The sequence below is a fragment of the Semicossyphus pulcher genome, unplaced genomic scaffold, assembly GCF_022749685.1.
Source record: "Semicossyphus pulcher isolate SPU_LCO1_2020_fin unplaced genomic scaffold, fSemPul1.0.p SCAF_2, whole genome shotgun sequence".
Classification (NCBI taxonomy): Eukaryota; Metazoa; Chordata; class Actinopteri; order Labriformes; family Labridae; genus Semicossyphus; species Semicossyphus pulcher.
The window spans coordinates 18,099,695-18,116,821 of NW_027211693.1; the positions used below are offsets into that span (position 1 = coordinate 18,099,695).

Genomic DNA, 17,127 nt, shown 5'->3' on the forward strand with positions numbered 1-17,127 from the left:
GGCAATGAAAAGAGATGAGGACATTACAGCTGTTCTTTTAAATCTTGTACTGAAGCATCTGGAGGGTTATAAGAGCCAATCGTGAACACTTTTTATTGACTTTTCTTCTCATTTTAATTGTATTCAGCCACATGTTCCTGCACACATCGTGTCTAATTTTATTATTTATTTGATTGGATTTTAGTGCAGAATGTTTACTCTGTGACTTAGATCTCGGAGGGTCCGGTCTAGTGGTACCCTGTCAAGTAAGTTCCAAGTGAATCTCCTGTGGGCTGTGTGCTTTCACCACTTTTATACGCTTTAAATACAAATGTGTTGCAGAGCGATCAAGGCCTGTCCTTAAGTATGCCCATGATTCTGTAAATGGAGTCTTTTTCATGGTAGTGAGAGACTAGTCCTTAATGAATTTGTTAACTGGTCTCTCTTCTATCTACATGTAGTAGAAATGTGCATTGATTCTCAGAGAAAGCCTCTTCCCCCTGCACCTTGTAATGTCCTCAACTCTCCTCATTGCACTGTAGGCAATTAAATGTTTCAAATGTTTGACATTAAATATCAAACAGAGTTAACAGGGCTTAAAAATATTGCACGAGTGTCACATGATCCTTGACTTACTGTTGGTTTTGAGGCGTGCCGGCTCGCTGTTGCGGCTTCCCGCCTGGTTGATGGCCTTGACGAAGAAGATGTAACGGGTGCCGCTCTGCAGGCCGTGCACCGTGTAGTGGTTCTGCTTGATGTTCGGTACGATCATCCAGCTGTCGGCCGAGTTGTACAAACCTAACAGAAAACACACACAGAAGACACACATGAGCATGAGTCACCGAGTTGTGTTGCTGTTTCAGAGTAAACAGATCTGCTCTGACTCCTGCTGAGAAAAGAGCAGAAACAGAAAAAAACACTGACCAGAGAAGTTATTTCTCCTGCAGCCCTGCGGTGAGTCATCGCACACTTAAAACCTCAGCGATCATCCACCACGTTATACAACATTTATGTGTACACACTGATCCATCCCATTACCTTTCCATCAGCTTCATCACGCGGGCTCCCCTGCGGCCATGTTGTGTGTTCACTAAGCTGAATCTATAACCTATTAAGAACAAGGTGCTTACACAATATGACAAGTGAACATCTGTAGTAAGCGCCCGAGGGCAAGAGAGTGTGATAGCCTTTCATGTTCGAATGTACTGCAACGTGGGCAGCACGGGCGTGACCTCAGCCGGTGTGTGGCTTTGATTCAGAGCGACTTGGAGCAGAGGGTTAGTGATGGCTGGGTTAGCTCTGCAGTCACCTGCTTAAAAACAGAGTCTTTGCAGTGTCTCAGCTGCAGCTGAGCGTGAAGGATGAAGAGGAAACTTACGAGGAGGATAGACTACAGTGGACTGCTCCATTGGCCTCTAGTCTGCTGTAAAATAAAGGAGATTAATTTAAATATTTATGCTTTTATTTTTACCTTAAAGGAGAAGTTCAGTATTTTTATATCTGGGCTCTATTTTATTTAATTTTTTTTTGCAAATTTGGGTGTGGAAATGACTCATAGGAACAAAAACTTCGGTCCAGTAGACGTCCTCCACAATGGCTGCAACATAATCCCCCTGGGGCAATTGCACCCGATCAAGTACGTCCACTAAAAGTGCTTGTTTTTGCCGCTGACAGGCTCAGATTGTTACTCCAGGTGACCGACAACATTACGGAAATTATCCCTACAAAGATCGTCCTTTTTTGAAAGAGTAAGATCCTTTTTGTGTAACCAGAAACAGAAGTCTCGCTCACGGAGAAGTCTCGCTCTGAAATCTCGCGAGTGGAGTATATGAACGGAGAGCTCATAGAAACTGAAGAGGGACAGAGAGAGAGGAGCAACAGGCAGAGGAGGATAAAACAAATACACTAACCTACACTTTCTGTACACAGACAATCTCTACCAAAATCTCTCTCTCAGAAAAAGGACGCTTGTCAGCGTCAAAAACAAGCACTTTTAGTGGATGTACTTTGATCAGGCCGGCTGCCCCAGGGGGATTATGTTGCAGTCATTGCGGAGGCCATGTACTGGACCTATTCCAAAAGCTTTTGTTCCTAGGAGTCATTTCGACACCCGAATCTGTAAAAAATCGAGCCCCGGTTTAAAAATACCGAACTTCTCCTTTTACGACACATATGCTTTTAGAGTGTGTGTTAAAGATGGCAGCGTTGTTGAGAAGGAGTGTATGGAGGAAGCTGCTTATTTAAATGACATGTTAGAAAAAAACAACTGTTATTTAAGTGTTATACTGAACTTATGCTTCTAGCGAAAGTGTGAAAATTCAAACAAAGTGTGAAATTTGCCACTTGCTGCACACTGGCAGTGTTTGTTTGCACAGATTTATCGAGGACAGGTGGATAAAAACTGATTAATATTCCTTTGTAGCGGATTTCAGAGCATCTCAAACCACAGTAAATATGTTTGTGTAACAACATTGATGAATATGAATGAGTTTTTATTACACTGTTAGATAAACCTTGAACTTCATAAACACGTTGATTAATCCCGCTGTGATGTGCCAACAGAACACCACGCAGAAATGATGTTTTGCGACCGCCACGCTTAAAATTTAATTTCTCAAAAATTCTGCACACATTCACATAAACTGTAGCCAAAACAAACAAAGCATCGCGTTCAGGAGCACTACAGCTGAGGTTAATGTTTGTAGAGTTGAAGTCAGAATAACAATCCCTTTTATTGTTTTTTGTTTCCTCCTGCATCCTCGGGAATAAAAATCCTGAAAGGAGGAGAGAGAGAGAGAGAGAGAGAGAGCTCTCAGGGCCAGGCCTGCCTCGTCCCCTCTGGTGAGGATGCGATGTGAATTATTGAACAAGATGGCAACAGCATGCATAAGTAATGTCCGGGAGTCTGCTTGTAAATATAAATACTTCACAGGACGCAAATACGGCCTTTAAAAGTGAGGCTGCTTTAAGAATGAATGAGGGGAGGAGGGCTGTTAGAGGAAGAGTGAAGGCCTCACATATCTACAAGCTTCTCTCAGACAAAGACAACATGGAGGAGATCTTTCATCTTCCTTTTAGATGCTTTTTATTCTCTTACAAGCCTAGTCTTACAAATACGCATCCACCGTCCACAATAATTCTATCACCACTTTCCTCACAAAATGTGCTACCGAGGCGCCGCTCCCTTGTTGTGACGGAAATGATGCCTCCCGAACGTCCTTTTAGCCGCGTCGTGTAGAAAATGTGGAGGCTACAATGTTATTTGGGCTTTTAAAAAAGAGGAACAGGGGAAAGACGAGGGAGAAGGACTCCACGCTGCTTTCCATTTTTAAAGCTTTTGATCTCCATAGCACCTCTCCCTTTTTGCTAAAATCAAATTAGGTCAGTACACAGAAATACTCCATCGCTACTTCTGCGGCTGAAAAGAGGGGTTTTCTGACACTGGCTGAGCTGCTTTGGAGAGCAAAGTGTGGAGGGGTGACTGGATGTAGAAAGAAAAAGGGAGCGGGAGGAAAAATATCAGCTTATGTCAGTGTATGTACAGTTTGTGTGTTTGTGTGAGACGCACAGATGAAAAGGAAACACAAAGTATCCTGGAAAAACAAGGTTTCGCTTTGATGATGCAACACAGAGACAATGTGTGTGTATGTGTGCAGCTGTGCATCAATAAAAACACCTTGCTCCCTCTACATTACTTCCTGCACTTTGTTTGTCTACTTTAACACACGGATTGATCACGCTCTTATTTTGAAAGATGCCCCGTCGACTTTCATTGACAGAAGGATTCTACCAAGCTCTCTGCTGTCCTAACGCCCACTGCGATCCTCTCTTTCACCTGTGATAATCAAACTAATACCTCCCGACAGGCCGGACAGAGGATGCTGTGAGCTACAGTCAGCAGGTAGACGTGTTACTGCTGTGTTTAACATGCAGGCCTCAGAGGGAAATGTACAAACTGACAGTAGAAATTGTGAAAATAATTGTTGAAGTCTCATGGCAGTGGAGGCAGGAGGTTTGGACTTCTATTAGTCCAGACGGATAGAGCAAGATCGCTTCAGCTGAGCGACGCAGATGAGTCTGGAAATAGTGAGGCTATTTGGCGCCTCCGCCTTGTTGGTTTTATAGGATAGGAGTTATGAATGTATATAGTCACAAGACACATGGAGAGGCTTTAAAGGAAACCAAAGATGATGCAGTGGATGGAAAGTGAGAGCTGTTACACTTTAAAGTCTCTCAGGCAAAGAAGTTGCTGCATTTAAGGAAAGAAGGAAATCAAAATGTATAAAATTCTATTACATTTGTTATTTTTGACTTTATTTTACATTTCAAATACATTTAAATAAAAGTTAAACATGCTGGGATTTGGGTCATTCTCATTTGAGTTAGATAAGAAGACTGATTCTTTACCACTAGCATGTAAACATTTATACGAGACGCTAATGCTGAGAGATAGTTAGCTTAGCATTGAGCCTGGAAACAGGGAAAACAGTTCCTATACCAGAACCTGTAAAATGTTAAATGTTCTGCACTTATATAGCGCCTTTCTACGCTTCTTGACCACTCAAAGCACCTAACACTGATGAGTTCAATGTCTTGCCCAAGGACACTTTGACATGTGGACTACTCTGGCTGGTGATTGAACAGCCAACCTACCGATTAAAAGACGACCCGCTCTACCTTTGAGCCACAGCCGCTCGTTATGTTAATGTTATGTAGTGCAATCCACTGTTAATATCAGTCTTCCCCATATTATCATTATTATAGTTGCTAATGGCTTTCATAGACCTGCTGACTTCTCCTGTCAATATTATCTATATTATTGTCTTATGCTGTTCTTGCTAATATTACACATTTGTACCATGATCATTGACATTGTAAGCATAAGTCTGTGTTATCTGTTACTGTTGTTGTAACAACAACATATGTTGTTGTTGCTCTCTTTGCCTGTCTCTATCCTGCATCATCTTCTATCCCACTTTACGGCCCGTCCAGTCGAGGCAGACGGCTGCTCAACATGAGTCTGGTTCTGCTCGAGGTTTCTGCCTGTAAGAGGAAGTTTTTCTGCCACTGTGCCGAATGTTGCTACTAATGGTGATTCAAGTTGGGTCTCTCTCTAAATATAATAGAGTACGGTCTTGACCTGCTCTTTTTGAGAAGTGTCTTGAGAAAACTTTGGTTATGATTTGGCGCTATATAAATAACATTTGATTGATTGATTGATAGTTTATCAATATGATAGTTTAAGCAATTAATAAAATCGGTATCACCAAAAGTATCATTTAATTTAGAGCCATCACAGTTTCTCTACATATATTGTTGTGTTATTGATGTTTTGTTTAGGAGGCAGCATGTGATTAAAGTCGAGTATAAAAAACAAACTTAAAGGGAGGATGAATCAAACTAAAATACATTTCTATGATTCAATTATTATTATTATTTCTATATAATTAAATTAATTAAATTATTTTCCTTTCTTGTTCTATCTTTCTCCTTCTTTATAGCAAGAACCAACATCAAAATAAAAGCTGAGGGACGATAATAAGTCGAACCTAGAGTTTGTATTACATGTGATTACAAAGTGGGAAGAAAAACAAATATTTACAGAAGAGTTGATGTCGCATACAAGTGGATAACTGTGGATGCTTGTCTGCAGATAAACAATCGGGTGAACAACACTAGATGCTTTCACCTTCAAAGAGCCGCAGGTAGCAGCTGCACAGTTACAGTGCAGACATCTCTACTCGCAGTCGTATTCCCTTTTTGACACTGCTAACGTTCCTCCATGCTATTTGGTTTAACACTTTGGTTCTATTTTCTGCCTCTGTGCTTGGATGATCCTCTAGCTAGCCAAGGCTGAGAATGAGGCCAGACGAGAGAAAAGGAGAGCGAGAGCGAGACAGGATGGCGCTCAAGTGGGAGCATTTAGCCACTTGAAAAGTCAGAGGAAAATGCAATGGTAAAAACTCAAGTGGCATGGCAGGCTAAATGGGTTTCTCTCTTTCTCAGTTTCTCCCGTGAATCTCCGAGGACTCTGTGAATATCTGAGTCACTCAGTCTAACAGCTGAAATGTATCCCGGTGTTTCAAATGTCTGGGGCACTCCAGCTGCACGGTTAGATGGAGAAATGTCAGGCTGCTCAGGGGAGAGGAGATGATGAAAGGATCTAACAAGGGGAGTGCAGGTGGAGAGGCACAGGTGTGTGTGTGTGTGTGTGATTGAATGTGCACGATTATGTACATTAATCAGATCGTCCTCATGTCAGTGCTAAGTGCTAATTTTCACCTCCCCTATGTAACCATTATCCACTCTGAATTTCACCTGTTCCTCTCCTCCTCCACAGTCTGCTTTCTGTCCTGTTATTTATGGAGGCACAGACAATTAGCTGTAATGCTGATGAGGAAATGGGGGCCAGATGTTTGGTTAATGTGTAAATCATGTCCAGGAAACTTAAATGTGTCTGAGTTTAGCTAAGTTTCAAGAGAGTAAGACGCATGAGGTACTGAGGTCTTTTAGAACGACTGTGTCATGATGCAAAACCACAAATTGCAGGTGAAATATCTTTGAAATTTGGCTGTATTTTCCAGGTAGGAGATATGCATGTGTCCTCTGGATTTGGGCACACATTCAAAGTGTCAGTTGGTTCAATCATGGGAAATAAATATGGCTGGAATTATATACAAAATATTGGGAAAGATTGTACACACGTTGGTTCGTCGCTGCACGTTGGTTTGACTTGATCGAAGAGACATTTTCAGATCTTCATATTCTGAAGCTATGAGCCAAACACAGGGCTGCATAAACAGCCACATCGTAGGAATATAGGATCTCAAATCTGGCCGGAAAACTAACTAAACTACTGAAATGATTGCAGCTGTATCTGGTGCAAATGTATCAAGAGTTTTAGGGAGAATTGGGTTCCAAAAGGGCAGCAGTTATTATACATTCTCACCCCTTGTTTGTAGCCTCCCCTCTTGATACGCACTGTACGTCCTATTTTAATAACAAGAAGTCTTAATAACTCAGCACTATGTCTCTATAAATAAAAGCACAGAAGACAACAAAGACTAGAGCCGGACGGAAAATCTCCGTTATGCAACAGAGTTTGCATAAAATATTGAACATATGAAAATCAGATTGAGCAGTGCTGAAAATATTTTGTGCCCCACTTTTGAGAGTTCAGCTGACTGCTGTGTTTCTTTTTATTCCATTTGGGCTTGTGCATGAGGGTGTGTAGGTGCAGGCTCGTTGCATGATAGTGACCAGGGGAGTCTTATTCTGGTGAATACTACTGTAAAACTGCCCTCTCCAATGTTGGTACTGTTGCTGTGCGCATTAGTGAGAATAAACAACCCGGTTTCGAATGACTTAAGGATACACTTTATACATTTTGGAGCAGTCACTGCTGCCACAATTCATAATTATGAAATACTTAATGCTACAATGTTGCATAAAAGAAGGGTAGAGTAATTAAGTCATAAGTAGATCAAGTAAGAAAAACTTCTCACTGATCGGACCAGACCAAGTCGAGCTGTAGCAGCACAATCTTTGAGTCTATTCTAAGCGTGTCGTTCACACGCTGCTATCTCACCGGGCGAGCGGCGGCGAGTCCGCTACTTCTTTAGTCTCATGAATAAACACATGCAGTCAGTCACCATCACAAACAGAATCTCCTCTGTGGGAAACACAGTCAGTAGATCAGCCACAGACAGACTGTGGCACAGACAGCTTTGAGAACTTGGCGTTTGCCCACCCGTCGCTCCTCTCCAGCTCCACTCTCTCATCCGAATATGGTCACTTGGCTCCAGAAAACCAAGATGGCCGCGGCCATATTTTGGCTTCATTTTCACAGTCGAGAAACCAAAGGGTGACGGTGGCTACATACATTATTTATACAGTCAAAATTGTGTTGTATTGCTTTTGAATTCAATTTTTCATTTTAAGAAGATTGTGTAAGAGTTCCACAGACTGACTTTAAAAGGTTTTTCATTTGACAGCATCTGATGAAAACACTCATGATGAAAACACTATTAATACAAGAGAGATCCATTGATCTCTAGTCTTTGATTTAGCATGCAGGTATGTTCCTCCTATGATAAAACAGTCAGAGACCTTCAGTAATGCACTTTGACATGTACTAGGATTACTCGTTGAGTTGTGTCTTCGGATTACGTCAAGCTTGATAAACAAGTAGATTGAGGAAATACTCGCTCTGGAAAACACATCAAATATTTCAGTTCTGTCGACAAATTAAAACTTTAAAGTATCTGAACAAGATCAACAAAATATTTGATCCCCTCTGATCAGTACTGATCTAAATTTCTTTATTGCCATACCTATGTTTGTTTGTGTGTGTGTGTGTGTGTGTGTGGGTGCGCACGCATGACTCACTGATAAAGTTAGTCTGGCCGGTGTAGATGGTGTACTGCAGCTCGTAGGAGGTGACGCTGAACTCGTCCTCGGACGTCCAGTGGACAGTGATGGTGTCATGGGAGGCGGTGCACAGCTCGTCTCTGATGGAGGGCGGATTTGGAGCTACATGTGGAGGAGAAAGTTATAAATCAAGATTTAATTCAAGTAAATCACACAAAGGACAATTTATATCCTGTAAAAAAAATCTAATCACAGTATTTTCTGTAAATGTCCATAGACGATGCTAACACAGCTCAGCTCTGACCTGTGAGGTAATCTAGTCCCTCCAGAATCTTCTTCTCTCGGGAAAAGTCCAGGGCGAAGTTATCAAACGCCTCGTTCAGGTTGACGTCAGGGATGAGTACCTGGGAGGAGGCGGTCGCCATGGCAACCCTTTAGCCAGGTCATGACGAGGAAGCGAGGGTAAAGGAAATGTCAGGGGGGAGAGGGGAGGAGGTGAGGAGACAGAGGGGAGAGGAGGTTGAGGGTAGAAGTTTTTGAGCAAGAAGAGAGAGAGGGATGAGAGAGGGAAAAAATACAATTTAGACATTTTTACAGCAACAAACAAAAGTCCTAACATACACTCACAGTTGTATATTATCCCAGAGATCCATCAAAACACAACAGGCCAGACACACACTGACAAACTGACTCTGTATCCTGCACCGCTCTGTGGAAACATGTGCCTCTTTCTTCTGCCGACTGTGGCAGGAAGCAGCCTGAACCACAGCGCAGGCTGGGTTACAGACCAGCGCGAGTCCTTAAGACTTTTGCTCCTCAGTGAAGAGAAACAAGTCGCTCAATAAACCACCAGGGCAAGTGCTGGAAAAAACGCAGTATATATAAAAAAACACAACAGCAGCTGCGGAGCTCTGTGTGTGTGTGAGGGTAACAGTGAGAAAGTTGCGGGCCCGTGTTGGGAGGTGGGGATGAAGGTATTACAGGAGCATGAAGGTGGAAAAAGAGAGTGCAGAGATGATTTTCACAGAGGGCTGACATTGATCGCAGGAGCTTGAAAGATTTGATGTAATTCTGATTTAGCTTTCCTCCAAGATTGGATTTCATGGAAAGAAGAATGTCAATACAGGTGAACTCATTGAAGGGCGCTGACATATTTGTAATGTCTAATACAGTTTTAAAAGTTTAAGTGTGTGGCCTGCAGCGTTCATTTTGGCAGCTATAGATTTAGTCTCAGTGTTAGTCGAAAATGCTTGTTAGCTTTAGACAAATTTTTACCCTTAATGGTTTTAGTCTAGTCGACGGAAACTCAAAACATTTTAGTCCAGTTTCAGTCAATAAAAAGTCATCACATTTTAGACATTACTTTTAGTCAACCCTCCCTCCCCCCAGTCTCCTTTTACCTGTTTGCTTCAGGTAAAATTAAGTCTTTAAATTTCAGCAGATCATCCATACAGTAAAATAAACGATGAAGACACAGCATCTAAAGATTACTGATCATCACTTCTCATTTAAACAGTCTGACTGAAGCAGACAGCCGGTGAAGAAGCGTCACATGACGAGCTAAATGCCCCTTTTTCTGTGAGCCTGAAGCAGAAAGCCTGGATAACAGAGAGTTCATAACCACCTTCATGATAGCCGTTCTCTCGAACCGGGTTACCCAGTTACAGGAATGAGTTGCTTGTATTTTGACAGACAGATTAGTCGCACTGTGCAAGTGCCATCTCGTCTTGTTAACGAAAACAAAACATTCATCTTCAGAGTTTTTTATTATAAACAATCTGTTTTTAGCTCATCATATCTCGTCTTCGTCATGGAAAAAAGATCATTTTTCGCCATTATTTTCGTTAATGAAATTAACAGTGGTGGCCTGCAACACAATACAGGTGAGATGAAATATAACAACCAATCACCAACACATTCTTTTTTGGAGGACGCTATCTGCTACTCCAATGGGCCCTGGAAATCCTCCACCAGACTACACAAAATCTGGCGGAGGCCAGGGAGCTCGCTAAACTACACTTCCTCAATCTATGACGCCCGCCTCAAATGTCATGTCTCGCTCAAAATTGTCAGGTTTGAAATGTAGACTGCAGACCTGAAGATTTTTTAGACGATCCTCCGGTATATTCTCATCATATTTCAGTCCGTACCGCTCTGAGCCATTGCCTGCAGCAAACAGTAGTATTTCACTCCAGCGTCTCTCGCCGGGCCGTTCCTTTCAGTGGGAGAGGCGCAATGCACGCTGGGTATTGTAGGAATGTAGAACGGGCGAAACCACGAGCTGTTTGTACAACTTTCTCCACAGCTATGGCGCCAATTTAAAATATTATTTTCTATTGATTACAGAGAACACCAGCTTTGACTGACAGCGGCTTTCTCCAGAGGCGAACTGCTCCTTTAAGACATAAAGCCTCAGAGGAAAAAGCCTGACATGTCTCATCTTTAAGAGGGCATCTATTCATGTGTGTTTTAGCCTGATTTACCATTTCATATTTCATCATCATCCTCCACCCTACATCACCCACCTCTCTGCCACGTTCCTGGCAGTCTGGAGGAAGCGTGCGTGGTCGTTCTCCTTCAGGCTCTGCTCGGCTTGTGTGATGAGGGCGCTGGAACGCTCCAGACACTGGCGACAGTTTGCGATCTGCTGAGCCAACTTACGCAGCTTCATCACCTGAAACACACAAACACAGAACATGTCGATGTGTTGAAACAAACTTTTATTTATTTGCTCAATCTGAGCCTTAAAGGAATACGTCTCTGTTTTGGCGTCTAGCCTGTTCAATTTGTCTCCTAATAATGAGAACACAGAATACACTCTTATATCCATATGAATATGAATATATGAATATCGCCTTGTATAGTCAAAGGCAGCCACATTCTTCCGCTATGCAGGAGTTCTTAGCTACACAACGTCTTTCATCACGACTTCCAATACTCAGACAAAAGTAGTCCCAGGTGTTATTGATCTTTTATGCTCATCTCCTGTGGCTGAAAATAACTTCCAGACTGCTCATGGCAGCTCACATCCGCTCACTGCTCTAGTTTCCGGGGAAGAAGGGCCTCAGAGCTCCCTTTAACACAGAAATACTTTTTAAAACCGGTCCAATGATTTCAGTATGAGGCATTCATAATTGTGAAGGTAAATCATCCAAACATATTTTCAACACTTTTATAAAATATAATTAAGCTTTGCTGCCAAATTGCTCTAAAAAACACTGTTAAAATGTACGGGGGTTTTATGCTAATTTCAAGCTTCATATTTCACTCTATGTGGAGTAGCTTAGCATAATTCACAGTTAAAAAAACTCACATTGGTGCTCTGTGCAGGCCCTCGTACAGCCTCTGCCTGAAACGACTCAGTTAGCTCTGTCCCTTTAAGAAACCCCGCCCCTACATGCCAGCTTTCTTCTGATTGGCCAGCTTTCTGAAGCCGGCTGAGGCTGCACTTTGTGACGTCATGTCGAAAAAACTGTGAAACCTTGCAGCCTGCAGACTGAGCTGAGAAGCCTGGGGATTACTCCAACATACTTTGACCTACAGATTTGAAACTTCACCCACGTTTAGTCTGAACATCCAACACTGTAAAATTATATATACATGTCTTAAAATGTGAAACAGCATAATACCCCCTCTTTAAAGGTGGAAAAAGACTCTGCGGAGTTTCAATGGAGGAGAAGGAGTCTAGCTTGTCGCGATGTATGGCCCTGCTGTGAAGGAAGTACAAGGCGCCTTTCATTGGCACAGCGTAGTGGGCGGGAGAGAGTGTAGACCTGGATGCGGGAGTTCATGTAGGCAGGAGTTGTTCTAGTTGCTGTTTTGTAAGCGAGCAACAGGGTTGTGAATTTGATGCGAGCAGTAACCAGGAGCCAGTGGAGGAATATGAACAGTGGAGTGACATGTGCTGTTGGTAGCACCCCCATGAGATGTTTCCTGCTGGGTGTCACTAACAACTTGCCCTAGTACAGACTATCAAGATGTCTGAAGTTTTATTACTGTAAGAGAGCACATAAACAAACACAAACACACCGCGGGAATCTTGGACAGATATTTAAAGTGTTGGACACTGTTCAAGTATTATCTTGTCAGGGGAATCTTTTTGTAGAAACAGTGAGAAGAGGACATCATCGCAGTTAAAGAGTGGATTAAATTAAAGGACAAAAATAAACATCATTAGGATGTAATTCAACACCCTGCCTAGCTAAAGGGCAGCTCTTAATAAATGTGCAAATTTTCTTTCACCTTGTGACACTCAACGTTAAACCTCTAGAGTCCATGTAGAAGTAGAAACGTACACAGACATTCACGAGAGAGAAGACACAGAGAAAGTTCTGGTCATAGGGTCAGAATTGAAGCAGTCCCACTGGCTCTTTATTCTCGCTCTGACTTTATGAGGTGATGCACAACAGAAGGGCGGAGGTGAGTATCCTAAAGCATTGTAATCTGATGTGTACGACATGCTAATTTGTCACTAATTTGTATGCGTCTGTCTGTTACAGTGCAGAATGCTGAGGGACAGCTTTGCTAAATGGACTACAATCACCAGAACCTCAGTTACACACACTCATTTATCTCCATAAACTTGCCGTGTATTTTAGAGGAACCAGGACAGGCAGCTTGATGAATAGCATGCCCTGAAAAGCGCAGAAGAAAGGAACACAAATGCCCCTTTTAATTTACTGCATCTTCTTCTTACAATACATTGCAAAGAGGCAGGCAGGGTAAACACAGACCGAGCGTTGTAATGCAGCCTGTTTTGACTGTAATTCGTCAATAGGTGTAATTTCATTTCCGACTGAGCATAAAGACGCCTTTCTCTGCTTACTCAAAATTAAACTAATCCATTTATCTTCATTATGGCTCACATCCTGGTTCCTCAAATGAACTTAAATTGACGAAACTCTCTACAGGAAATAACACAGCCTGCTTGTGAGCCTCCAGACTGCCAAAGAAAGGTGAGCTGTGGAATAAAACGGCAGCTTCAGTCGAGAGAGCGTCTCAGCTTGGATGATTAAAAGAAACCTAAGTGAACTTTGAAATGGCAGGAAGTCTGAAAACAGCCGTCGTTAAACAGCTAACAAGTTGAATCTCTAAACTCTAAAATGAAACTAAAAAGAGCAGAAGCGTCTAAAATGATGAGAGGCCTTAACGGATTAGTCATTCAAATTTACAGCCACACATTTTTGCTTGCAGGACGTGAAATATGCAAATAGAAAAATCTAAAGTGAGCTCTCTTTCTACTGCTGAGAAGCCTCTCTGAACTGTTGACTTATCGGGAGTTTACAATTCATGACTTAGCTGCTCGTCCACCTCAAAGGTTGTTGACCACACAGAGAGGAGAAGTGAGACGGGTTTAATAGATTCGTTATTATTCTGCAACGTATGCTGCAAACAACAATTCCAGAGATGATTACAGCCTCTCTAAGAATAATGGACAATATGGCAGGGTTTCAGTGTGTGAGCGTCTTATCTCTTGTAAAGACTGCCTCATCTAAAGCCGAAATATAACAATCAATATTCAATCATAGCTTAAATATTAACAATAATACCAGCACCAGCCCAAATGTGGTACCAAATGAAAAGAATTATTGAATCATATTTGTGTGTTTTGTCTGAGTGTGACGCGACATTTCGAGCACAGAAGTATTTTTTTTAAAGGCATAAATTATATTTTGTTTATAATTGCAAAGATGAACTTGATTTGAGCCGTACAGAAATCTGCTCTGTGGTTAATAAACGTATTTGCAGATTTGCTTTTATCAACAATAAGAACATATCTCACTCAATCTGAACGACCTCTTAACATTCCTGCTGTTGTCTAGTGCTGGACAACTCTTTCTCTTATCATCCTGGGGTAGCACTGAAGTGTCAGAAAATGTTAATAAAGTCTAAATTAATAAAAAATAAAGTTGGTTGATTTCATTAATTTCAGCAAATTCCTCTTTACTTTAGCAGCTTGAAAGCTAGCTAACTTTGTAAGTAAGGTGCAAAACTGAGCGCTTCAGGCATACTGTATTACTGACTTGCTATTTTGTATTTGTTCTGCTGCAACACCTGAATTTCCCCCCTGGGGATCAATAAAAGTAATTATCTTATCTTAAGTAGCTAACTTCTGTCAGATTAGCACAAATAGACATATCGTCATTTTTACTCTTAAGCGTCAATTTGTCATTTTGACAGATCTCTTTCTCTATGGACAAAACAGACAAGATGTTAAGTGACCTTCAGAGGTGCTAGTAGGCAGTGTTGTGCCAGAACGCGCAGATTTACAGCATCCGGCGTACATCCGGCATGGCTAATGCTGCTAGCAATTCAGACAGTTCAGCCACGGGTACTGCTGGAGCTGCTGAAGCTAGCCAGACTTATGAACAAATCAGTACAGATTCCAACAGGAAACATGTCACATTTTAATGCCAATTGTGCCCCCCAGGTCTGAAAAACACAAGTCCGAAAACATCAGTCCCATCAGCAACAAATTTGAAACGACACATCAAGTTTAATCTGCGAGTGAATGATGACTCCAAGAAATCATTGACAATGATTGAGGGCTGGGGATGGAAGCATAGGAGGCTCTAGGAAAGAGCAGCTCGGTGCAGCTAAAAAAACAAATAAATGAACAAAATGTGAACTTGCACAACACTGCTGGTATGTGCATTTTGTTGTTTTTTGGACAGAAGCAGGCGAGCTGTTTCTCTCTGTTATTACTCTTTATGTTTAGCTAAACTAATCAGCAGCTGGCTGTAGCTTCATATTTACTGAACAGATATGAGAGTGGTTTTAATTGCGTCATCAACATGTCAAAACTATTCCTTTAGGTAATTAGAGGTTAAAGATTAGATCATGGTTAAAGGTATAATAAGTAGGATTTTCCTAGAAAAATAAAAAAGACTTTTACAAATATAAATATAATATAAATCATCATTTATGGGCCTCTATACATGTGTGTTGGTGAGTGTGTGTGCAGACCCTTGTGAGACTCTTCCCTCTGCATCTATTCTGTTGTTTTGCTTTGCACAGGACGTTTTCAGGAGTGGCGCTGTTGTGATTCCCCGAGCCAATCACAGCGTATAGGTGAGTGTGGGAAAGGTCCAAATCAGCAACTGGGCCCCATTTAGACCGGTGAACATGGCGAAAGAGCGATGCAGAGTTGTCCTTCTTTCTGTTGGACAGGCAGGTGCCTCAAACCGGGTAGGACAAGCTAACTGATGGTTAGCATGCTAGCGCAACGGTAACTGCTGCATGTGTTAGCTCGGCGGGGTGGGCGTGTTCTCGCACGAGAGAGTGAGAGTGAGCTTCTGGTGATGAAGAGCCCAGGAGGAGGAGCCTAGTTTGAATGTGTTCTTGACAAAATGCAGGGAAAAATCCTCCTTATTATACCTTTAATGAAAACTAAAATTGAACGTGAAAGCAGTTTACACATTTAAACAGATTCCTTATGCTTTTGTTTTTCTGCAACATTTTTTGAAACGCCACGTCTCTTTGCTCGGGTTGCACGTCTATTCAAATGCATCCAGAGGTATTTGGTCTGTGCACATTGATAAAACCCAGTGGAAAACAAACTGGGAGGTTCCAGACTAATTTGCATTTGTAAATTTGTCTGGCATTGTCAGGCTAGTCTTCAGCCATGACCTCGTGATGTGAAATATCCGATTTCTGATCAAACACATCTGAGATGTTCCTTCTTGGGGCTCTAAATTAAGTGAAATCGAGTGAGCATGAGAGGCAGGGAAGAATGCAGGGCAAGCAGAGTCTGAAGACTTGCACACAGCAGAACATGGGAGAAGAGAGTGTTTTGTTTGGGAAGGGAGAGATTAGGCATGACTGCAGAGCCTCCTCAGAGAGACATAGAGCTTGTTAGGAGGAGGTGAGAGAGGATGGGAGCACCTTTCACAGCTCTGCCATGATCAAGCCTGCCTAATCCTGTTATTCTGTTACAGAGTCACCTCTAAGTTTTTTACTCTCTGACACTGTGCTTTAGAGAAATAGTACAGCAATAGTTGTCGCCTAAAACACCCAACATTAACATGATCTCTAGTGGTTCTTGTTTCCTCTCCTCTCCACATCCAGTTTAGTACACCTTTGATTATATGAATTGCTGAAGTCTTTTTTCATTCACCTTTCTTGACCCTTAAACAGCCTCCCATATTAACACATCACCTGCAGGCTAACATCAATCAGGCGCTCCTCTGGTGTATTTCACTCCTCTCGCCTCTTTCAGACAGCCTCTTACAGAGCCAGACTCTCAGGAGAACAAGCATCGCTCTTTGTCTGCAATCACTGCGGACACACTCTGACACACTCTAACAAACACACACACCTCGGTCAGTCCTTGTGTTCAGTGTTTGGAAGTCTTTTATCTTTTGACATAGCTCTTTTGCTGCCTCTGAGGATCCAAACAAGAACTTAAAACTACCTCTCTGGGAGGGTGAGATTCAGGGTTTGCCTCTGTCCTGAAACCCTGGGTACTCATGGGTAGACATCCACCCACATGGAGCACGTGTCCACACACACACACACACACACACACACACACACACACACACACACACACACACACACACACACACACACACACACACACACACACACACACACACACACACACAGATCTGTACAGTAGGTCCCATACTCTCACAACTGCCGTCTCAGATTCTTTCCACACACATTCAGGTTGGCTGCCTACATGTGGGAGAGTGTGCTGCTCTCGCTCTCTTTTTCCATTTCTCCTAAAGCGTCCATGTGATGTGTGTTTGGGTAAACAAGTGGGCAAACACAGAG

The 17,127-nt window shown here is 42.2% G+C and overlaps 1 protein-coding gene across 3 annotated transcripts in view; it reads right to left on the bottom strand.

The window, feature by feature from the left end:
• mid2 (midline 2) overlaps positions 1–17,127 on the bottom strand; it is a 112,055-nt gene that overhangs the window by 15,629 nt on the left and 79,299 nt on the right. For all 3 annotated transcript variants that reach the window (XM_069669640.1, XM_069669641.1, XM_069669639.1), the window contains 4 exons: positions 10,875–11,023; positions 8,654–8,781; positions 8,368–8,511; positions 616–777 (listed from right to left, as the gene is read on the bottom strand). In XM_069669640.1, the coding sequence (XP_069525741.1) occupies positions 616–777; positions 8,368–8,511; positions 8,654–8,781; positions 10,875–11,023 (583 nt within the window). The remainder of the gene's footprint in view (positions 1–615; positions 778–8,367; positions 8,512–8,653; positions 8,782–10,874; positions 11,024–17,127) is intronic.